We start from the raw sequence: 18,760 nt of genomic DNA on the forward strand, positions 1-18,760 counted from the left end.
CTTGTGCTCTCTGCTGCTGCTTCCCTGCACCCTCATGGTGGAGATCTTGCATGATCCGGACTATTTTCCTCTGCTAGGATTGTCTTGGCTGACTTCAAACCCTGGTCCTTTCTTCTAGGACACACTGTTCCCTTCAGTCCCAAAGTAGCCTCTGCCTCAGTGAGAATGGCGTTCATCTCCTAAGGCTGTTCCAGACTCCTTCACACCAGGCTCCTTCACCTGCACGAGCAGGATGCATCTTCCCTCTGCTCTTTCCCACTCTTTTCGTTCCTTCCTCCTCTCTCAGCCTGGCTTTTTCAGCCCTTTCTCGAATATGTCTTCGCAGAGGGGCCACACACATTGCTGATGGCTCAGCTTTATGGTGCAGCAGGTGCACTTCAGAGCTGGAACTCTCCGCATCCCAAACCGGTCTTCCCCTTCCCTCTTGACACAGAGGTGTTTCCCACACTAACAGGCTTGTCCTCCCCCCCAGCTGCAGAACCCTGGAGGTCCCCTCTTGTGTCTGGGAAGGTGGGGACTGAGCTGCCTGGTGGGAAGGGAGAAACAGCAGTGTCCTCAGGACATCCCCTGCCTGCTGGGGAACTCTGTGCTGTGCTCTGGCTGCTGGACCACAGCATCCTCTGCCTTGCTGCTGGGCACTTTGGAAATGGTGCCTGCAGAGAAAGCCAAGGAGAAGGTGTCAGTGGCAGAGAGAGGGGGCTCAGGCTGTGGGACAGCCCTGGGTGTCCAGAGGGCAGGAGGGCAGCAGTGCAGGGAGAACCTGGTGAACGCTGCAAGGGAGAGGCAGTGTCTGGTGGGGCTGGAACGAGGCCAAAAGCAAATAGCAAAGGATGGTTTCGATCCATCGACCTCTGGGTTATGGGCCCAGCACGCTCCCGCTGCACCACTCTGCTCCCCCCAGCAGCTCTGCAGGGACCTCCCCAGCCCTGCCTGACGCTGCCTGGACCTGCCAGCACCAGCGCTGCTGCTCAGGCCTCCTGCCCCCCTCTTCCCTGCACCCATCACCAGGCTGCATCGAGCTCTCGCTGCAAACCTCAGTGCCCCCGCACTCGGGCTGGCAAGTCCTTCTCCCCTTGTCGAGGGTTTAGATTGCGGGGTGACAATAAAACCCTCGCATATGTATTGTTAACCTCCTCTCCTCCCACTTCCCCCTTTTTCCCTTCCCTCTCCCCCCCTTCTCAGTCAGGACAGGTGATTGGAAGGGAAAGAGGACAAAGAGAAGAGAGTTGGAAAAATTAAAAATGTTTTACTAATGCTACTAATAAGAATAGAGAAAATAATACAAAATATACAAAACCAATCTTGAAAGTCTCAGCAACTGCAGAGCCGGCACCCAAAGTCCTGGACTGGACTCTGCAGCCAACTGGAGCTGGATTCAGTCTCTCACTAGGCCTCAGTTCGCAGGGACGACTAGCAAGGTCCTCTCCTAAGGTCGGCCATAAGCAGAAGGGAAAAGGGAAAGGGAAAGGGAGGAGATCCTCGTGATCTCCCACTTTTATATGAAGTATTCACGTGAATGGAATGTTATACACAGTTGATCAGTTTCTTGGTCACCGGTTTCTCGTCGCCCCTCTCACGAGATGTCCATCTGTGCTTATCAATAAGTTTGCATTCCATTGCTAGGTTTACCAAAACACGTGTCTGGTTCTCCAGGAAAATGCAGCTATTATGAAGGCTTTAGCTGACAAGCAAAATCACTAAAAGAGAAACTTGTTTTTAATAAAACCAGGACATTCCACCCCTTATAATATGTCATTCACTTAATACTTAAACCTTATCAATACAATCTATCAATACAATCTAATTAATCACTACTACTATATACATATATACATATGTACATATATACACAGGAGTAATTAATCTTAATCAGTGGACAATCCTTTAAAAAGTTCGTTAAGTTCATTTTGTCACAACAGTCTCCAGGGCAGGAAAAATGGTACAAGTGCATCTCATGACCACTATTTGTGGGTTAAGGCATCAACTTCGAAGAATTTGTCAGGCGCCACTCGAAGAAGCTAGCTCTGGTTTCATCATCACTGTCTTGATCTGAAAGACACTTATTAAACACTGTTAGCATGGCAATTCACATCCTGCAGTTCAGTATTGAATATTTTCACCTAAACTCAAATCCCCTTGAGGCACACACTGAACTTCTCCATCCCTAAGCATCACCCACCAGGTGCTGCCAGGTCCCTGGGCAAAAACAATCCCGCGAATGGGCTTGCCTTTGCCTGAGGCAGGAGTAACCCAGACTGCCTTTCCTAACATATTTTTCATGTGTACTACAGTGACTTTATCTCCTTCTACAGTCCGTAGAATTTCTGATTGGGCAGGCCCGGCTCGATTGGTTGATCCCCTGGTGTTGACCAACCAAGTGGCTTTTGCTAAATGCGAATCCCAGTTTTTAAAGGTTCCACCACCAAGTGCCTTTAGTGTAGTTTTTAGCAAACCATTGTACCTTTCAATTTTCCCAGAGGCTGGTGCATGATAGAGAATATGATATACCCACTCAATACCATGTTCTTTGGCCCAATTGTCTATAAGGCTGTTTTTGAAATGAGTACCGTTGTCTGATTCAATTCTTTCTGGTGTACCGTCTCGCCAAAGGAAGTGCTTTTCAATTCGGGCTGTAGCATGAGGTACGGCATATGTTTCCAATGATCCAGTGGTTGCTTCCACCAGTGTAAGTACATAGCGCTTACCTTGACATGTTTGTGGAAGTGTAATATAATCAATCTGCCAAGCTTCTCCATACTTTAACCATCGCCCCCCATACCATACAGGCTTTAACCGTTTCGCTTGTTTGATTTTGGCGCAAGTTTCACATTCATGAATAACCTGTGAAACAGTGTCCATAGTTAAATCCACCCCTCGATCCCGAGCCCTTGCTGTACATACAGATGGGGGGACCAGATGCTGGAGAGCAGCTCCACGGAGAAGGATCTGGGGGTTCTGTTTGACGGCAAGTTGGACATGAGCCAACAGTGTGCCCTGGCAGCCAAGAGGTCCAACCGTACCCTGGGGTGCATCCAGCACAGCATGGCCAGCCAGGTGAGGGAGGGGACTGTCCCGCTCTGCTCTGCACTAGAGCGGCCTCACCTGAGACACTGTGTGCAGGGCTGGGTGCCATGGGATAAAGAAGATATTAAGCTACTAGAGCGTGTGCAGAAGAGGGCTAAAATGTTGGTGAAGGGTTTGGAGAGGAAGCCAAATGAAGAGCAGCTAAAGTCTCTGGGTTTGTTCAGCCTGGAGGACACTGATGAATAAAGTTCACTGGAGTCTCTATGGGGTCTCTCAAAAGCATGGGAAGACACAGCCCCATATTTACCCTAATCCCAACCACAGGTGATTCCTCCCCCTTTCCCCATTGACTGAGGTACTTGGAGCACACAAGCTTTCCGATCTGCCTTTTGTATTCAGCCAGCAACATCCCCTTATGTGTCCCCCGACCAACATTCCCTGTTAACTGATTGTTTAAACCTATAATTTTAGCTTGGAGAAGAGGATACTAAGGGGTGACCTCATTAATTGTTATCAATATGGAAAGGGGGAGTGTCAGGAAGATGGAGCCAGGCTCTTCTCGGTGATAACCAGTGATAGCACAAGGGGCAATGGGTTCAAACTGGAACACAAGAGGTTCCACTTAAATCTGCAAAGGAACTTCTTCCTAGTGAGGGTGTCAGAGCCTGGCCCAGGCTGCCCAGGGGGGTTGTGGAGTCTCCTTCTGTGCAGACATTCCAACCCGCCTGGACACCTTCCTGTGTAACCTCATCTGGGTGTTCCTGCTCCATGGGGGGATTGCACTGGATGAGCTTTCCAGGGCCCTTCCAACCCCTCACATTCTGTGATAACTCTGTTGCACTGCATTTTGTTAAGACGTGGGCCTAGTCACCTCTGTAAAAGGCAACAAAAAATGTATCTGTAAATATGTTGGCAACAAGAGCAGGTCTAAGGAGAATCTCTGTCCCCTGAGAGATACAAAGGGAAACACAGTGACAGAAGATGAGGGAAAGGCTGCTGAGGTATTAAATGCCATCTTTGCCTCATTCTTAAATAGTCAGAATAGTCATGCTCCAGGTACCCAGCCCCCTGAGCCAGAAGACAGACTTGGGGAGCAGAATCAAAACCCAATAATCCAAGGATAAATGGTTAGCGTCCTGCTACACTGCTTGGACATGCACAAGTCTATGGAGTCAGATAAGATACACCCAAGGGTGCTGAGGGATATGGTGGAGGTGATCACTGAGCCACTTTCCATTATCTATCAGCAATCTTAGCTAACTGGCGAGATCCTAGCGGACTGGAAGTTGGCTAATGTGATGCCCATCTACGAGAAGGGCCGTAAGGAGAACTCGGGGATCTACAGACCTATCAGTCTAATCTTGGTGCTAGGGAAGGTCATGGAGCAGATGATCTTGGGTAATATCACATAGCACATATAAGAGAACCATAAGATCAGGCCCAGTCAACATGGGTTTATGAAAGGCAGGTCCTGTTTGACCAACCTGATCTCCTTGTATGACAAGGTGACCCACCTAGCAGATGAGGCAAAGGCTGTGGATGTTGTGTAGTTAGATTTTAGTAAGGCCTTTGACACCATATCCCACAGCATCTCCTGGAGAAGCTGCAGGTCATGGCCTGGATGATGTATCTGTGATGGATAAAGATCTGGTTGGGTGGCTGGGCCCAAAGAGTTGTGGTGAAAGGAGCCAAATCCAGTTGGTGGCTGGTTATGAGTGGTGTCCCCAGGGCTCTGTACTGGGTCCAGTTCTGTTTAATTATTTTTTCAATAATATGGGTGAGGGGATTGGGTGCACCCTCACTAAGTTTGTAGATGACACCAAATTGGGTGGGAGTGTTGATCTGCTGTCAGGTGGGAAGGCCATGTACAGGCATCTGGACCAGCTGGATCACTGGGCAGAGGCCAGTTTTCTGAGGTTCACCAAGGCCAAGTGTCGGAGCCTGCATTCACATCACTTGAGCACGTAAGCTAAAGGTAATTCATGCACATATGAAAATACTTTTACTCTGCTCATTGAACGAGCTCTATTGGAAACATTAGATTTGATAATATTGCAGCCTTATCAACATTTTAGTCTGTCACCTGCACTGCAAGAGTTAGAGATGCCATTCTCTGTGCAATACCAATGCTTCAGTTTCTCCCATGTGATTTGCCACCTTTAGGCTCCAAAGCCGTCCTTATTGAAATGCATCTGCAGAAAGACAGCATTTCATTCAGGTGTGTTCCACTACCTCCTCTGGTTCTGCCTGTTTTTCTCAGCCAGCCACAGGTGATCTAATCCCTTTCCCCTCTTCCTTCTGAACATCATTTTTTTTCTTCTCCTACTACTTCCCTTCTGTTTCACAGGTGCTGACTAATATATACTCGAAGTAACTGATGAACACATCCAGTCAAATAGTTCTCCCAATCTGCTTTTTTCTTTTATTGATTTTTTTTATTATTTTAAGACTCTACATTAAATACAAATGCAAAGACAAGATTTTTCATGCTGAAACTTGCCTATTTTTCCAAATATTTAAGTTGCCTAATCATAAAAAAGACATGAATTCTGCACAAACCTCACTGTCAATCAGCACTTTTCTCATTGTAGTAGGGCTCTCTGATTGAGAGTCAGAAAGCAAAGCTGAGGATAAATCAGCATATTTTGTGGAGTTAAGAGACCGAGAATTTCTGCTCTCCTTTTTTCTGTGGTATCTCCTTGACATTCTTGTAGCTGAGAGATCAATGCTGCAGCTGTGATGACAATGACTACTATGAGTTCTCAGGGGCTTGTAGTTATTCTGGTAGGATGCATGGAGGAAGCTTTTCAAATCGCACCAGAAATCTCTGATGACCTAGTTAGAGGAGGAATAAAGATTTTCCTTCATGTCCAAAACGTACAAAATATCAACAACCTCATGTGGGAATTAAATTTCCTATTGCTTTGATCAGTCTCCTGAGATGAGATTACTAAATCAATGGGGAATTGCACAGCAACATAGTGTTGCCTGAAGAAAGTGTGTAGATGAGCACCCGTAAAACAGAAAAGATAAAGTGAAACAGTCCACAAATACCAAACAACCAAACTAACCTGCTCCCCCCTAAAAGATCTGACACAAAGATCTCCATCTCGGTGCACAGAGTTTATGGCTGGAATTCCTCCTGAGCTGTGCAACCCGAGCTGACCTGAAGCAGTGTTTGGGCAACATTTCCTAAATCTCTTTCAAATATTAGAATCAGAATTAGTATTTGTGAAACCTCACATTTGTTCCATCCATTGTGCTCTCTTTGGATTTCTGATGTTTTATTTTTGTTGTGGTTTCACAGATAAGGATGAGATTCTGGTGTCTTTGTAGCAAAATACTTGCCAAATTTGCATCTCAATGTCAGAAGTCAGCCCAAGGGCTCCTGGTTTCCTTTCTGAAGCAAAACAGCTACCCATAGAAATTGTGGGATCCATACCAAGGTCTGGCTGCCCTACATACCACTCCAATAGGAAGACAGTTTTGGTTATTCTTGGTTTATAATCCCACACCCAGGTCCCACCAGCAGCAGAGAAGAGATTGAAAATAAGAAGCTATAAGATGATAGGACAGAATGCAGAGATGAGCTGCAGGGCTCACCAGGTGAGTGCATTGACTGGCCCTGTTTTCATGGGACCAGTCCATTTTATACCCTTTCCTGTTTACCCTCCCTTTGTTTCTCCCTGTTTACCTTCATCGAGTCATTGATTGACAAGGTTTGGTTCTTCTCAATGTCTCCATTATTGTTTGTCTCTTATTACCATGTCAATGGACTCAGTTTATTCTGCAATTTTCTGCAACTGCATAAGCATAGAACCTCTCACATTCCCCTCTCTTATAGGAAGAAAATAAAGGGAAGTGAAAAGAGTTGTGGATCAACGTAATGACGGTTTAATAAGGAGAGAAAAACCTGTGTACAGAAGCAAAAGTGGACTTAATTCACAACTTCACATCATCAGGCAGATGTCCAGCGACTTCCTAGGAAGCAGGGACTCAGCATGCCTAAGTGTGGCTTGAGAAAACAAACACCTTAACCGTGAACACGGTCTCATCCTCCTCCATTCCTTCAGCTTTTCTTGCTGTGCGAAACCTCATATGGTATGGAATATCCCCTTGGGCAGTCTGGGCCAGCTGTCCTGGCTGTGTTCCCTCCCAGTCTCCATCCTATCCCAAGACTTCTGGTCTTTGGGGAGAAACAAACTTGACTCTGAACAAGCACTGCTCAGCAATAGCCAAAATATTGGTGTTTTTTCAACACTCTTTAAGCCAAAAATGCAAAACACACACCACACAGCACTCACTAGGACGAAGGCTGACTCCATGCCAGCCCAACACAGTACAATCTCCTCCCCTCATTCCATGCCATCTGCATCATGCACAGGTCCAACGTTCTCTGAAACATCAAAGTATCCTCTGACCATCCCATTCACACATTGTGTCATTTCTATAACCAACTGCAAACTTTCCACTTGCCTAACCCACAATGCATTAAAATCTTTCATCCTTGTACCCATGGCTTTATTTTCATTTCCTATTTTATCTGGTTTTTATTCCCAAAATCCACTCTTAGCAACACTTGTTACTTTTGATACTGTAGTGGATTGGGCTGCAGCTGGACTCCCACCCAGCTGTTCTCTCATGTCCCCTCCTCAACAGAACAGGACAGGAGGAGAAAATAAGATGAAAAATCTTATTATATGCTGAAAGAAAATAGATGCACAAGCTACATTTCACTTTGATGAACACTCCCTCTGGCAAGCCAGAGAAAGAATCAGACAGTAAGTACCAGGTTCAATGAGTTATGGATCCATCCCCTCCCTTAGCTTTCCCTCAGTCTACATGAGAAGGGAACTAATTAAAACAAAGCTACCGCAGCGAGCTGGCGGTGTTTCAGCTTACCCTTTCTGTCCTGAACTGAGCAAGTTACTAGCTAGTTTGGGAAAGAGATCTTTGTTCTGAGTGGAAAAAAATCAGATCAAGTCTAGACTAGAACCCAGTCTCTCCCACCTGTAGCAAGGACACTTGCAGGAGACACGGCTCCTCCCCTCCAATCATGAGCTACTAACTTGATTCTCAACACATTATTGAGGGTTCTTTCTTGAGGGGAAAATGATCCAGGCTATAACTTTTGCATTGATGGAGAGGAAAACAAACATCTGTTTCCCAAGCCAGAGAGTTTGTCTGTTTAGTGGACATAGAGGGAGAGGGGCGGGAGGATAAGAATTTTAGAATTTGCTTTGGTAATATTCCTACTCTGAGCAAGGTTTACTTCTTTGTTTGCAAGGCCCGAGGTACAACAACTATAATTTATCCCAATATGCCAAGTAAAAAAGGCCAGATATTTCAAGGATTTAACTGCAAAGAATTGCTCAAATAGCACAGGTCTTTTGAAAAGCATTTCACTTCATTCATAAATACCATTTATTTTTTTCCATTAGGGAAACACCTATAATCTTTGCATCTACAAGGAATCCATCACCTGGAGAGCGAGAAAACAGTCATCTGCTTCCCGAATAACCACTTGTCAATGCATGTCCTCAGGCTTTGCTTGACTTCCTGGTTCCTCAGGCTGTAGATGATGGGGTTCAGCATGGGAGTGACCACTGTGTAAGACAGGGAAACCATTTTCTTCATGTCGGATGAGAGGCTGGACTTGGGTCGCAGGTGAATGATGCCAGTTGTGCTGTAGAAAAGAGTCACAACCACCAGGTGAGCTGCACAGGTGGAAAAGGCTCGCCTCTGGCCCACAGCCAAGGGGATCTGAAGAACAGCATGGATAATGCAAAGGTAGGAGATGGCTATCAGAGAAAAGGGAATCATCACTATTAGGACAATAGCAATAAAAATCAGTAGTTCAAAGAAGGCTGTGTCTACACACACCAGCTTCAGCAAAGGAGAAACATCACAAAAGAAATTATCAACTGTGTTTCTCCCACAGAAGGGCAGGGTAAATAACCATGTGGTGAAGCCCAGAGCCACAGGGACACCACACAGCCAAGACCCAATGACCATCTTGAAGCAGCGATCCCTGTTCATCATGGTGGCATAATGCAATGGGTGGCATATTGCCGCTTGCCGGTCATAAGCCATTGCTCCTAAGAGGAAACACTCACAGGTGACAAAAAGAATAACGCAGTTGAGCTGCAAGGCGCAAGCTGTGAAGGAAATAACTTTTCTCTTCACCAGCAGAATTGCAAGCATCTTGGGGACAATGGTGAGGCTGTAGCAGATTTCTGTCAAGGCAAGATTCTTTAGGAGGTAGTACATGGGCGTGTGTAGGACAGGGTCAACGGTTGTGATCACAACAATTAGAGAGTTCCCTATCAGCGTGGCCAGGAACATGATGGAAATCAGCATGAAAAACAGGAGCTGCATCTTGCCATGGAAGGCAAACCCCGAAAGGAAGAAGTGAGTAGCGATGGTTTGGTTTCCTGGCTTCATTTCCTCAACAGGTTCTGTCGTAGAAGATAAAAAGCAAAACAAAACACACAACAAAAGGGTTAGTAGCTTGGGACAGACTTGTGGTCTCAGGAATTGCTACACTTGCAAGTACAATGAAGCTTAAAAGATGAACGAGATGAAACTTGGACTGGATATGGCAGTGACCCCAGTGGAAAAATATCTCAACTGGGCAACCTGTTCAAGATCATCTTTAACAGTCACAGGCTGGGATGCATCTTCTCATATTTATATAAACACAAAATAGACATTCAGATTTCCAATAACCATTCTGTCTTTATTTTATATAGAAAGAAATGAATCCTTCCAAAGGGCAGGTCACCTTAATGTAAGAGTGGCATCTATGATGTGACAGAAGAATTCACTGTGGATGGGCTGGGTGTCTCTCCGTAAATTTCAGCATCTAAATGTCTGCAGGCATCTAAATGTGAACCAGTCGTCTTGGAACTGGTTTGTATTTAATGGTGGGAAATACAGCACAAGAGAGAAGCACCATTTATTTCCTTCTAAGGTGGATGTCCAAGGATGCCAGGATTGGAGGATCATTAATAATGAAATGAGTATGCAATGGCCTAAGTCTTTCATAGCTGGAATTAACTGAAATATTATTGGTGCTCTAAGCCATGTGATATGGAGACCCTATGGCTTCCCACCTCCTGGTCTGACTCAAGCAGAAGTGATCCACCTGCATTATTTTCACTGTTAACCCTGCAAAATACAATGCAAACCTAAACAGCTTTAAATTCATAAAAGTGTTCACTCACTTACTTTTGTTTCATCAAATCATATAAATCCGTATTCTGAGTTTTCATTTAAGGTAAGCTCTGGGAAGTAACATGATGCTCAGCATACCAACAGCTGCCCACAGGAAAGTGGCTGCCAGCATCTACACCTTGCTGCCATTTTCTGGGATTTATAATCTCAGCAGATCTGCTCACAGCATTGTTTCTCTGGGAAACTTCCTGGAGTGTTTCGGCCAAAATATACTTGGCTGATTTTTTAAAGAAAAAGATGAAAGGGAAAAGGGGAGGGGGGAGGTGAAAAGGTATGGAGGCTGTGATTCCCTTAATCAACATATTTATCAGCAAAATAGGCAGCTACAGTTGCCAACGTTTTCTATAGACAATAGAAATAAAATACTGTCAGTATAGTTACTGTTTCACCCTCGTAGGCATCTCAGATAATATTAATCACTGATGCCTTGGAGGTTCCTATTTCTCTTGTTTGAGTGGCTAATTCAGATTTAAAAATCTGCACTGCTGGTTCCTAAAGGTAGGTGAGATGGATTCCCCTTGTATGTCATAATAGCAGTTCCATGTTCCAATGAGAAAAAATAAACCATGGAAACACACTTATGTCATGGTTCTGTCATAGGAATCAAGTAAGAATCAAGTAAGAATGAGGAACAGAAATATTACCTTATCTTACTACAATGGGTAGAGTTTTCTCTCTCTCTTCAGCAGAGGCAAAAATTCTCAAGGCAGAGAGGATGAGAAATTATGACTAGAGAGAAAAAGGGAAAGGAACATCACGTTGATTTCATCTGTAAGAGGCTGCGTCTTGTCTCTGATTCCAAAGGCTCTGACAGCAAATGGGTGGAAGTATTTGAATTTTCACTTGCTCCCAGTAGGATCAGATCTCCAGACAGCAACTTCTTAGGATGATGAGATCATACGTTAAGTGATCTTTTTTTTTAGTATCTTTGGCCTATATGAATGTGCAGTATGTCTTATGACATACTAGCAATCTAATTATAATATTAGCAGTATTTCCTTCCACATGTTCAGAATTGTATGAGTAAGCAAAAAAATAGTTAACAGAAATAACAGGGTATTCTTTTTTCTTTTTCTTCTCTAGTTGACTAATATTTGGGGGGAAAAAATGGAATTTGACGTATGTTTCACAGTAGCTGAAAATTCTTCTAAAAGATCATAATGAATACTTGAGTAGCAATGGTGTTATGAATATAGAGCATTGTAATATGATACCAATGTATTACATGGCCCTAAATACAACATGCCATACAATAACAGGTATGTTTAGGCTTCTTATGTTTTTATAACATCTTGTCCACATTATTCTGGAAATCATAGTTTTCTTTTGGTAGATGTTTGCTGGTCATCTGAAGCACTCTTCATGAGGGTGTGGTAACTCCATGTAAGATAGAGGGGAAAAATTAGGTGATGTGAATTCAAGACCAAGGTATTTAACACTTAATCAACTCTGTAAAGCCTGGGTTTGCATCCTGAAAAATCTAGGAAGATGAGTCAAGTGGGAGAAGTTGTACCAGTGCAGTTGGGAAATGTCACAGAGGAGCCATTAATATTCCCCTGTTGCAAAGAGGGTTTAGTTGAGCCCCAACTCCCTGACCATGCACTGTGTGCAGCGGGATATCTTACTGCTGCTCTGTCACGAGTTACATGGCTTTCTCATTTCTGTGAATTCTCTCATTGTCTCATCCATGTGAATGGAAATGTCTTTACCCGTGTGTGGTAACCTGGCTTTGGGCAGCTGCCAGGCTCCCACGCAGCCGCTCGCTCACTCCCCCTCCTCAACAGGACGGGACAAGATGGGGGAGAAAACAAGATGAAAAGCTTCCAACTCAGGGAGATCACTTACAAATTGCCATCATGGGCAATTCAGACTGACCCTAATAAATGCTCAAGATATGTTACTTTAACATAATCCTAAAATGAATTCTGCCCTGCTCTATGTTGGTTTTTCCTTAAGTACAACTGCTTGTTACAGTTTTTGCTTGTTTGTCAAAAAAGCCAAAACCAAATGCAAACAAATAAACCCTCAAGTTTCCTTTCATATTGAGATGACTTTGGTTTCTTTTGCAACAGCTGTCTACACTTGCTTCATCCTCCTTCTCTGAGCCTCAAGCTCTACCGGGCTCCGCCTGCCTCTTCAGAGCATTCCTGCAGTGTGTGGTGTGTGTGCGTGTTTTGCATGGCTGAAGGGATTTTTCATCAGCCACACAGGTATGTTCTCTGAAGCATCAATCTGCCAGTTTGCATGGTGAAAGTGCATGAGATAATTAAGAATTCTTATTTTTCAAACGTTCATGCTCTGTCTGAGTATGCAATAGACTTGGTTATGAAAGCCAAAGCTGAAATGGAATTGAATCTGGCCAGGGATGTCAAAGAAAGCAAGAAAAGCTTCTGTAAGTACATAGGTGACAAAAGGCAGACAAAGGAAAATGTGGGCCCATTGCTGAATGAGTTGGGGGACCTGGTGACACAGGACACGGAAAAGGTGGATGTACCGTATGCCTGCTTGTCCTTGGTGTTTACTAGCAAGACCAGGCTTCAGGAATCCCAGACCCTAGAGATCAGGGGGAGACTCTGGAACATGGATGGCATATCCTTGGTGAAAGAAGATCACGGCAGGGAATACCGGACATAAATAAGTCCACGAACCCTGATGAGATGCTCCCGTGAGTGCTGAGGGAGCTGGCTGATGTCATCATGAGGCCACTCTGCAGAATCTTTGTATGCTCACTGTGACTGGGGAGATGTCTGAGGACCAAAGGAATGGAAATGTCACTCCTGTCTTTGAAAAGGACAAGAAGGAGGACATGGAGAACTACAGGCTGCCCAGCTTCACCTTGGTCCCTGGGAAGGTGATGGAGCAACTCATGAGGTGAACCTTTTCCAAGCTGTTGTGGCTTAACCCCAGCGAGCACTCAAAACCATGACAGCTGCTCGCTCAGTCCACATGTCCCCCCTCTCCAAACAGGGGAGAGATGCAAAAGGGGAAACTCATGGATTGACATAAAAACAGCTTAATAAAATAACAAAATAAAGTAATATACTCCTACTGCTACTAATTGTAATGTGTCTAAAATAAAAATAAGATGGAAATCCTCTGTGAGTCGTTCTTCAACTGATTCATCAGTGAATAGAAAGGAAAGAACCTCTAGCCAGAGGAAGACTCCATGCTGACATCCTTTATCTTGCTGTTGCAAGGGAAGGCAGCCTGTACATGACAAAGTGTTGTTTCTGCACAGCTTCAAAGCATAACCATGTGAGCTACTTACACCTGCTGGCATACTTTGTGCAGAAGTCATATCTGCCCCATTAAGAACCAGATTTCATCAGGAAAGAAGACTCAACAGAGAAGAAGATGGAAAAAAAGCATTAGTGATATAGAACTCCAAGCAAATCCCAGCCTAACAGACTAGTTCCTTGTCGAGGGTTTTGATTGTGGGGTGACAATAAAACCCTGGCAGATGTATTGTTAACCTCCTCTCCTCCAGTCACTTCCCCCTTTTTCCCCTCCCTCTCCCCCTTCCCACTCAGCACAGGCGATCGGGAGAAAAAGAAGGACAGAGAGAAGAGAGTTGGAAAAATTAAAAATGTTTTACTAATGCTACTAATAAGAATAGAGAAAATAATACAAAATATACAAAACCTACCTTGAAAGTCTCAGCAACTGCAGAGCCGGCACCCAAAGTCCTGGACTGGACTCTGCAGCCAACCGGAGCTGGATTCAGTCTCTCACTAGGCCTCAGTTCGCAGGAACGACTAGCGAGATCCTCTCCTAATGTCAGCCATGAGGAAAAAGGGACGAGGTCCTCATGATCTCCCACTTTTATATGAAGTATTCACGTGAATGGAATGTTATACACAGTTGGTCAGTTTCTTGGTCACTTGTTTCTTGTTGTCCCTCTCGTGAGATGTGAATCTGTCCATATCAGTAAGTTTGCATTCCATTGATATGTGTACCAAAACATGTATGTAGTTCTCCAGGAAAATGCAGCTAATATGAAGGCTTTAGCTGACAGGCATAATCACTAAAAGAGAAACTTGTTTTTAACAAAACCAGGACATTCCTGAATGTCATGTGACTCTGACATAACTTAAGAAGAACCTGACATCACTTTCAATGTCCCAGGAAAATGATAAATTACAAGCACCTCCAGACAGTGATCATCCTGTACAAAGTAGTTATCGAGACAACTGGGATGGCACTGGGAAGTGCCTTTGTTTTTGTCCTTTATAGAGACAATCTGGGACTGGTATTTATTTATGTGTACACAGGTGTACAGAAATGGTTTAGACCCTATGGAGTGTGCCAGCTGGGGTCTAAATATCATCACAGAAGAAGAAGGGACTATATTAAGTTCTGGGTCATATCCATCATCCTAGGATACCTTAACTTGTCAAGAATTACACTACAGATGTCCATTTAGGCAACTGAATCTGGACCTCATACCCGTACTCATGGCTTGGTGAGCATGATCACTTCATAAACAGGTACACAGAGAAGCAAAGATGTCATGCTTTCTTCGTCTTGGTCTACAACACCAAGGTGGGCCCTGGGGGTCCCAGAGAACCATGCAGTGGGCAAGAATTGGGCTGATGGGTCAGGCTCAAAGGATTCTAGTAAAAAGTTTTTGTTGGGCTGGTGAGCAGCCACTGCGGGGTCCTGCAGGGATCCATCTTAGGGCCAGATATCTTCATAAACAACTTAAATGCAGGACTTAATGGAATGTTAAGTAAGATCACCAATGACACAAAACTGGGAGAAGATGTTTTCTGGTTTTTTTTTTGGAAGGAGAGCTGAGGGTGGGTTGGTTGGTTTGGTTAGTTTTGGGAAGGTTTTGTTATTATCTAGTCTCTGTGGGCTGCTTTATTTTCACTCTTCTACTTTGCAGGTGTTCATCTACACACTACTTTGCTGTGCAATTCACCATTGATTCAGAAAACTCATCTCAGGAGACTGATCAAAGCAATGGGAAATTTAATTCCCACATGATATTGTTGATATTTTGCACATTCTGGACAAGAAGAAAAGACTTTTTGCTCCTCTAATTCGGTCATCAGAGATTTCTGGTAGCATTTGCAAAGTCTGCTCCTTGCATCCTACCCAAATAACTACAAGCCCCTGAGAACTCACAGCAGTCATTGTTATCACAGCTGCAGCATTGATCTCTCAGCTACAGGAATGCCAAGGAGATACCACAGAAAAAAGGAGAGTAGAAACACTGTTAACTCCACAAAATACGTTTTTTTGTCCTCAGCTTTGCTTCCTGGCTTTCAGTCAAAGGGCCCTACTGCAATGAGAAAAGTGCTGATTGACAGTGAGGTGAGGATTGTGCAGAACTATTTTTTTATATTACGTAATTTATATAGGAAAATAGGAAAACCTCAGCATGAAAAATCTTGTATTTGCATTTGTGTTTAAGTTATAGGAAACGAAAATAACAATAAAATTGAAAATAAAAGAGAATAAATTTAGGAAAACTATTTTCTTTTGACTGCATGTGCTCATCAGTTTATCACAGAAAATATTAGTCAGCATCTGGGAAACAGAAGGGAAGTGTTAGAAACAGAAGAAAAAGATGTTTAGAAGGAAGAAAGGAAATGGATTAGATCACCTGTGGTTGACTGAGGAAAACAGGCAGAACCAGAGGAGGTAGTGGAACACACCTGAATGAAATGCTGTCTTTCTGCAGATGCATTTCAATGAGGAGGGCTTTGGAGCCTAAAGGTGGCAAATCACATGGAAGAAACTGAAGCATTGGTATTGCACAAAGAATGGCATCTCTAACTCTTGCAGTGCAGGTGACAGACTAAAATGTTGATAAGGCTGTAATATTATCACATCTAATGTTTCCAATGGAGCTTGTTCAAAGATCAGACTAAAGGTATTTTCAGAGAAATATGGTCAGTGTTCCAGAGCAGACGCATGTGTGCAACTTGCTCATGTTCTTTTATGGTGAAATCAGTTTGGAAGTTCCCTGTTTGTTTCCTGTTTTCATGCTGAAAAACAAAGCTAAGGAAGCATGAGAAAAGGAGTGATTGGGCTGGAGACTTCTCTGAATGACTTTCAAAAATAACCTATTTAAAGTAGAAGTATATAGTACAGCGGAATGGATGAGAAAGACTGTGAAATGTACCTATATATGTTTTAACCTCTTTAAAAGATATATTTTGAAAGTAATTAGTTTTTCATTAATTGGATTCATCAATTTTAGTCATCAGTGCATTGAATGAACAGAGAAAACTACTCATCTTGTAAGATTTGGGGTCTCTGTTGTAAGCCAGAAATACCTGTGCCTGCTCTACTAAAATAATGTCAGGTTTTAGTTCTTTATTTTGTATGGTTGGGAATTACCAGAGACGAATGATGGTGACAGAACTGACCGTGTTGTCTCATTGGGCAGTATGATCGACTTTCAGTGGGATGAGCCCGCTCGTCTGGAACTTGCACCAGGTAACTCGTCTCCTGCAAGTTCAGTCTTGCTCCATCACAGTATTGCGGGAGATGAGATCTTGGCTTTTGTCCCATTTGTCTGCTGCTGAGCAACCAAGAGACATTCTTTAGGCAAAGTATATAGTCCAGTAGCAAAAGCAGTTTGTGATCACAAGCTCAGGCAGCCTCTTCCTTTATTCTCATCAGCATCCAAAAGAAACGTTGATGACTGTATGGTACCTTAGAGCACCTTCTGCTGGCTGTTGATACAAAATTAGAAATTGTGCAGTTTTTGAGATGGAAGAATTGTCTGGAAGAGATGGTAGCCATTAACAATGTGAAAGTTGAGATCGACTTAATGAAATGTAGGGACAATACTGGAAAGAAAGCATCAGAAGTTAGAAGTCTTTTTGATGGGATCACGAATTGTAGCAAGAAGTTACAGATGAGCACACTTGAAATATGAATGTGGCTGAAGGTGAGGAAGTAGTTCTGTTTTACATCTTACATATTCTGCTCTTATGCATAGGTGGAAGACTTTATTTTAAGATTTTCTTGGTTCTAGATAGAAATAGGAGAAGACTACATTCAAGTGGGTTTAGTCTGTGTTAATTTCTTTTGTGTTTGATTACATGTCTGATGTTTTGTAATGCTCTTGCTGCTCACAACCGTGGAACCTTGACATTTTGCTTTTGCTTCTTATTGTTCCAGCAATGCTCAACCAGACTGCACTCAGCGAGTTCATCCTCTTGGGTCTCACTGATATCCAGGGGCTGCAGCACTTTTTCTTCATCTTCTTCCTGTTGCTCTACTTGACCAGTCTTCTGGGAAATGGTGCCATTGTGACCATGGTGATAGCTGAGCCCCGTCTTCACACACCAATGTACTTCTTCCTCTGGAACTTGTCCTGCCTGGACATTGTCTTCTCCACAGTCACTGTTCCCAAGATGTTGACTGGCCTTCTCTTTGGACATCAGCCCATCTCTTTTGGTGGGTGCTTGGCCCAGCTCCACTTCTTCCACTTCCTGGGCAGCACTGAGGCTGTGCTACTGGCCACCATGGCCTATGACCGCTATGTGGCCATCTGCAATCCTTTGCGCTACACCCTTGTCATGAGCCCCCAGACCTGTCTGCTGCTGGCCACGGCCAGCTGGTCCATTGGTTTTGTGCATGCCATGATACACTCAGTCATGACCTCTCAGCTGACTTTCTGTGGCCACAACCACATTCATCACTTCTTCTGTGACATCAAGCCACTGTTGAATTTGGCTTGCAGTAGTACCAGCCTCAACATGACCCTCCTCAATGTCATTACCACATCTGTTGTTCTAGGCCCCTTTGCTCTCATAGTCCTCTCCTACCTCTACATCATCTGCTTCATTTTCCATAAGGTCCGGTCCCAGGAAGGAAGATGGAAGCCCTTCTCCACCTGTGCCTCTCACCTCACTGTTGTGGCATTGTTGTACATACCAGTGCTCTTCAATTATACACCACCCTCCTCGGCAAGGTCCCTTCAAAGGGATGTGCAAGTGTCTCTCCTGTACAGTACTGTCACCCCAGCTCTGAACCCCTTGATCTACACGTATAGGAATCACGAGATGAGATCTGCCCTGAAAAAATTGCTAGGGAAAAAATCACGTTCCTGGAGGAATGTGACTAAAACAAGGACAAGGCTCACAACAAAGACAAGGCTCACCTGTTTTTAAGGAAAGAGCTCAGAAGGACACGGTGTTGCAAGAGACTGGAAAATGTCTGATTATGTCATGTAGTTTAACACAATAAGAAGGTAATTGTGTAGATGTAAGTCAACGGGGAGATATTCAAGGACTCGATGCTTCTTCCATCATATTTACCTGTCTTATGGTAGCCCGTGTGGTCTCTGGCTTCTAATACAGACACATTTGTGCCTCTTGCAGGACTTGAGGCAGAGCTGACAGCCCCATGTAGGTGTCCTGGATGATCTAAGATAAGAAATTACTTGGCAGCTCTGTTTAAGCAGCTGAATGACCCTCTGGTCGTTCAGAGCTCCTGTATAGCTGAAGAGAGTTAGCATGTGGTACATTTTGGGTGG

General features: G+C 44.0%; 2 protein-coding genes across 2 annotated transcripts; one reads left to right on the forward strand and one right to left on the reverse strand.

Annotated features, from left to right (window-relative positions):
- Nucleotides 1-8,502: 8,502 nt before the first annotated feature.
- Nucleotides 8,503-14,716, reverse strand: LOC309443843 (olfactory receptor 10A7-like; the record flags this gene model as incomplete). The annotated part of the gene is made up of 2 exons (XM_082061116.1): nucleotides 8,503-9,482; nucleotides 14,707-14,716. 2 exons carry the CDS (start codon nucleotides 14,714-14,716, stop codon nucleotides 8,503-8,505), a joined length of 990 nt encoding a protein of 329 aa, XP_081917242.1.
- Nucleotides 14,717-17,402: 2,686 nt separating this feature from the next.
- On the forward strand, nucleotides 17,403-18,395 carry LOC309443844 (olfactory receptor 12D2-like; the record flags this gene model as incomplete). The annotated part of the gene is made up of 1 exon (XM_082061117.1): nucleotides 17,403-18,395. One exon carries the CDS (start codon nucleotides 17,403-17,405, stop codon nucleotides 18,393-18,395), a length of 993 nt encoding a protein of 330 aa, XP_081917243.1.
- Nucleotides 18,396-18,760: the final 365 nt, after the last annotated feature.

This window comes from Streptopelia decaocto (assembly GCF_964273445.1).
Source record: "Streptopelia decaocto genome assembly, chromosome: 9".
In the NCBI taxonomy this organism is placed as follows: Eukaryota; Metazoa; Chordata; class Aves; order Columbiformes; family Columbidae; genus Streptopelia; species Streptopelia decaocto.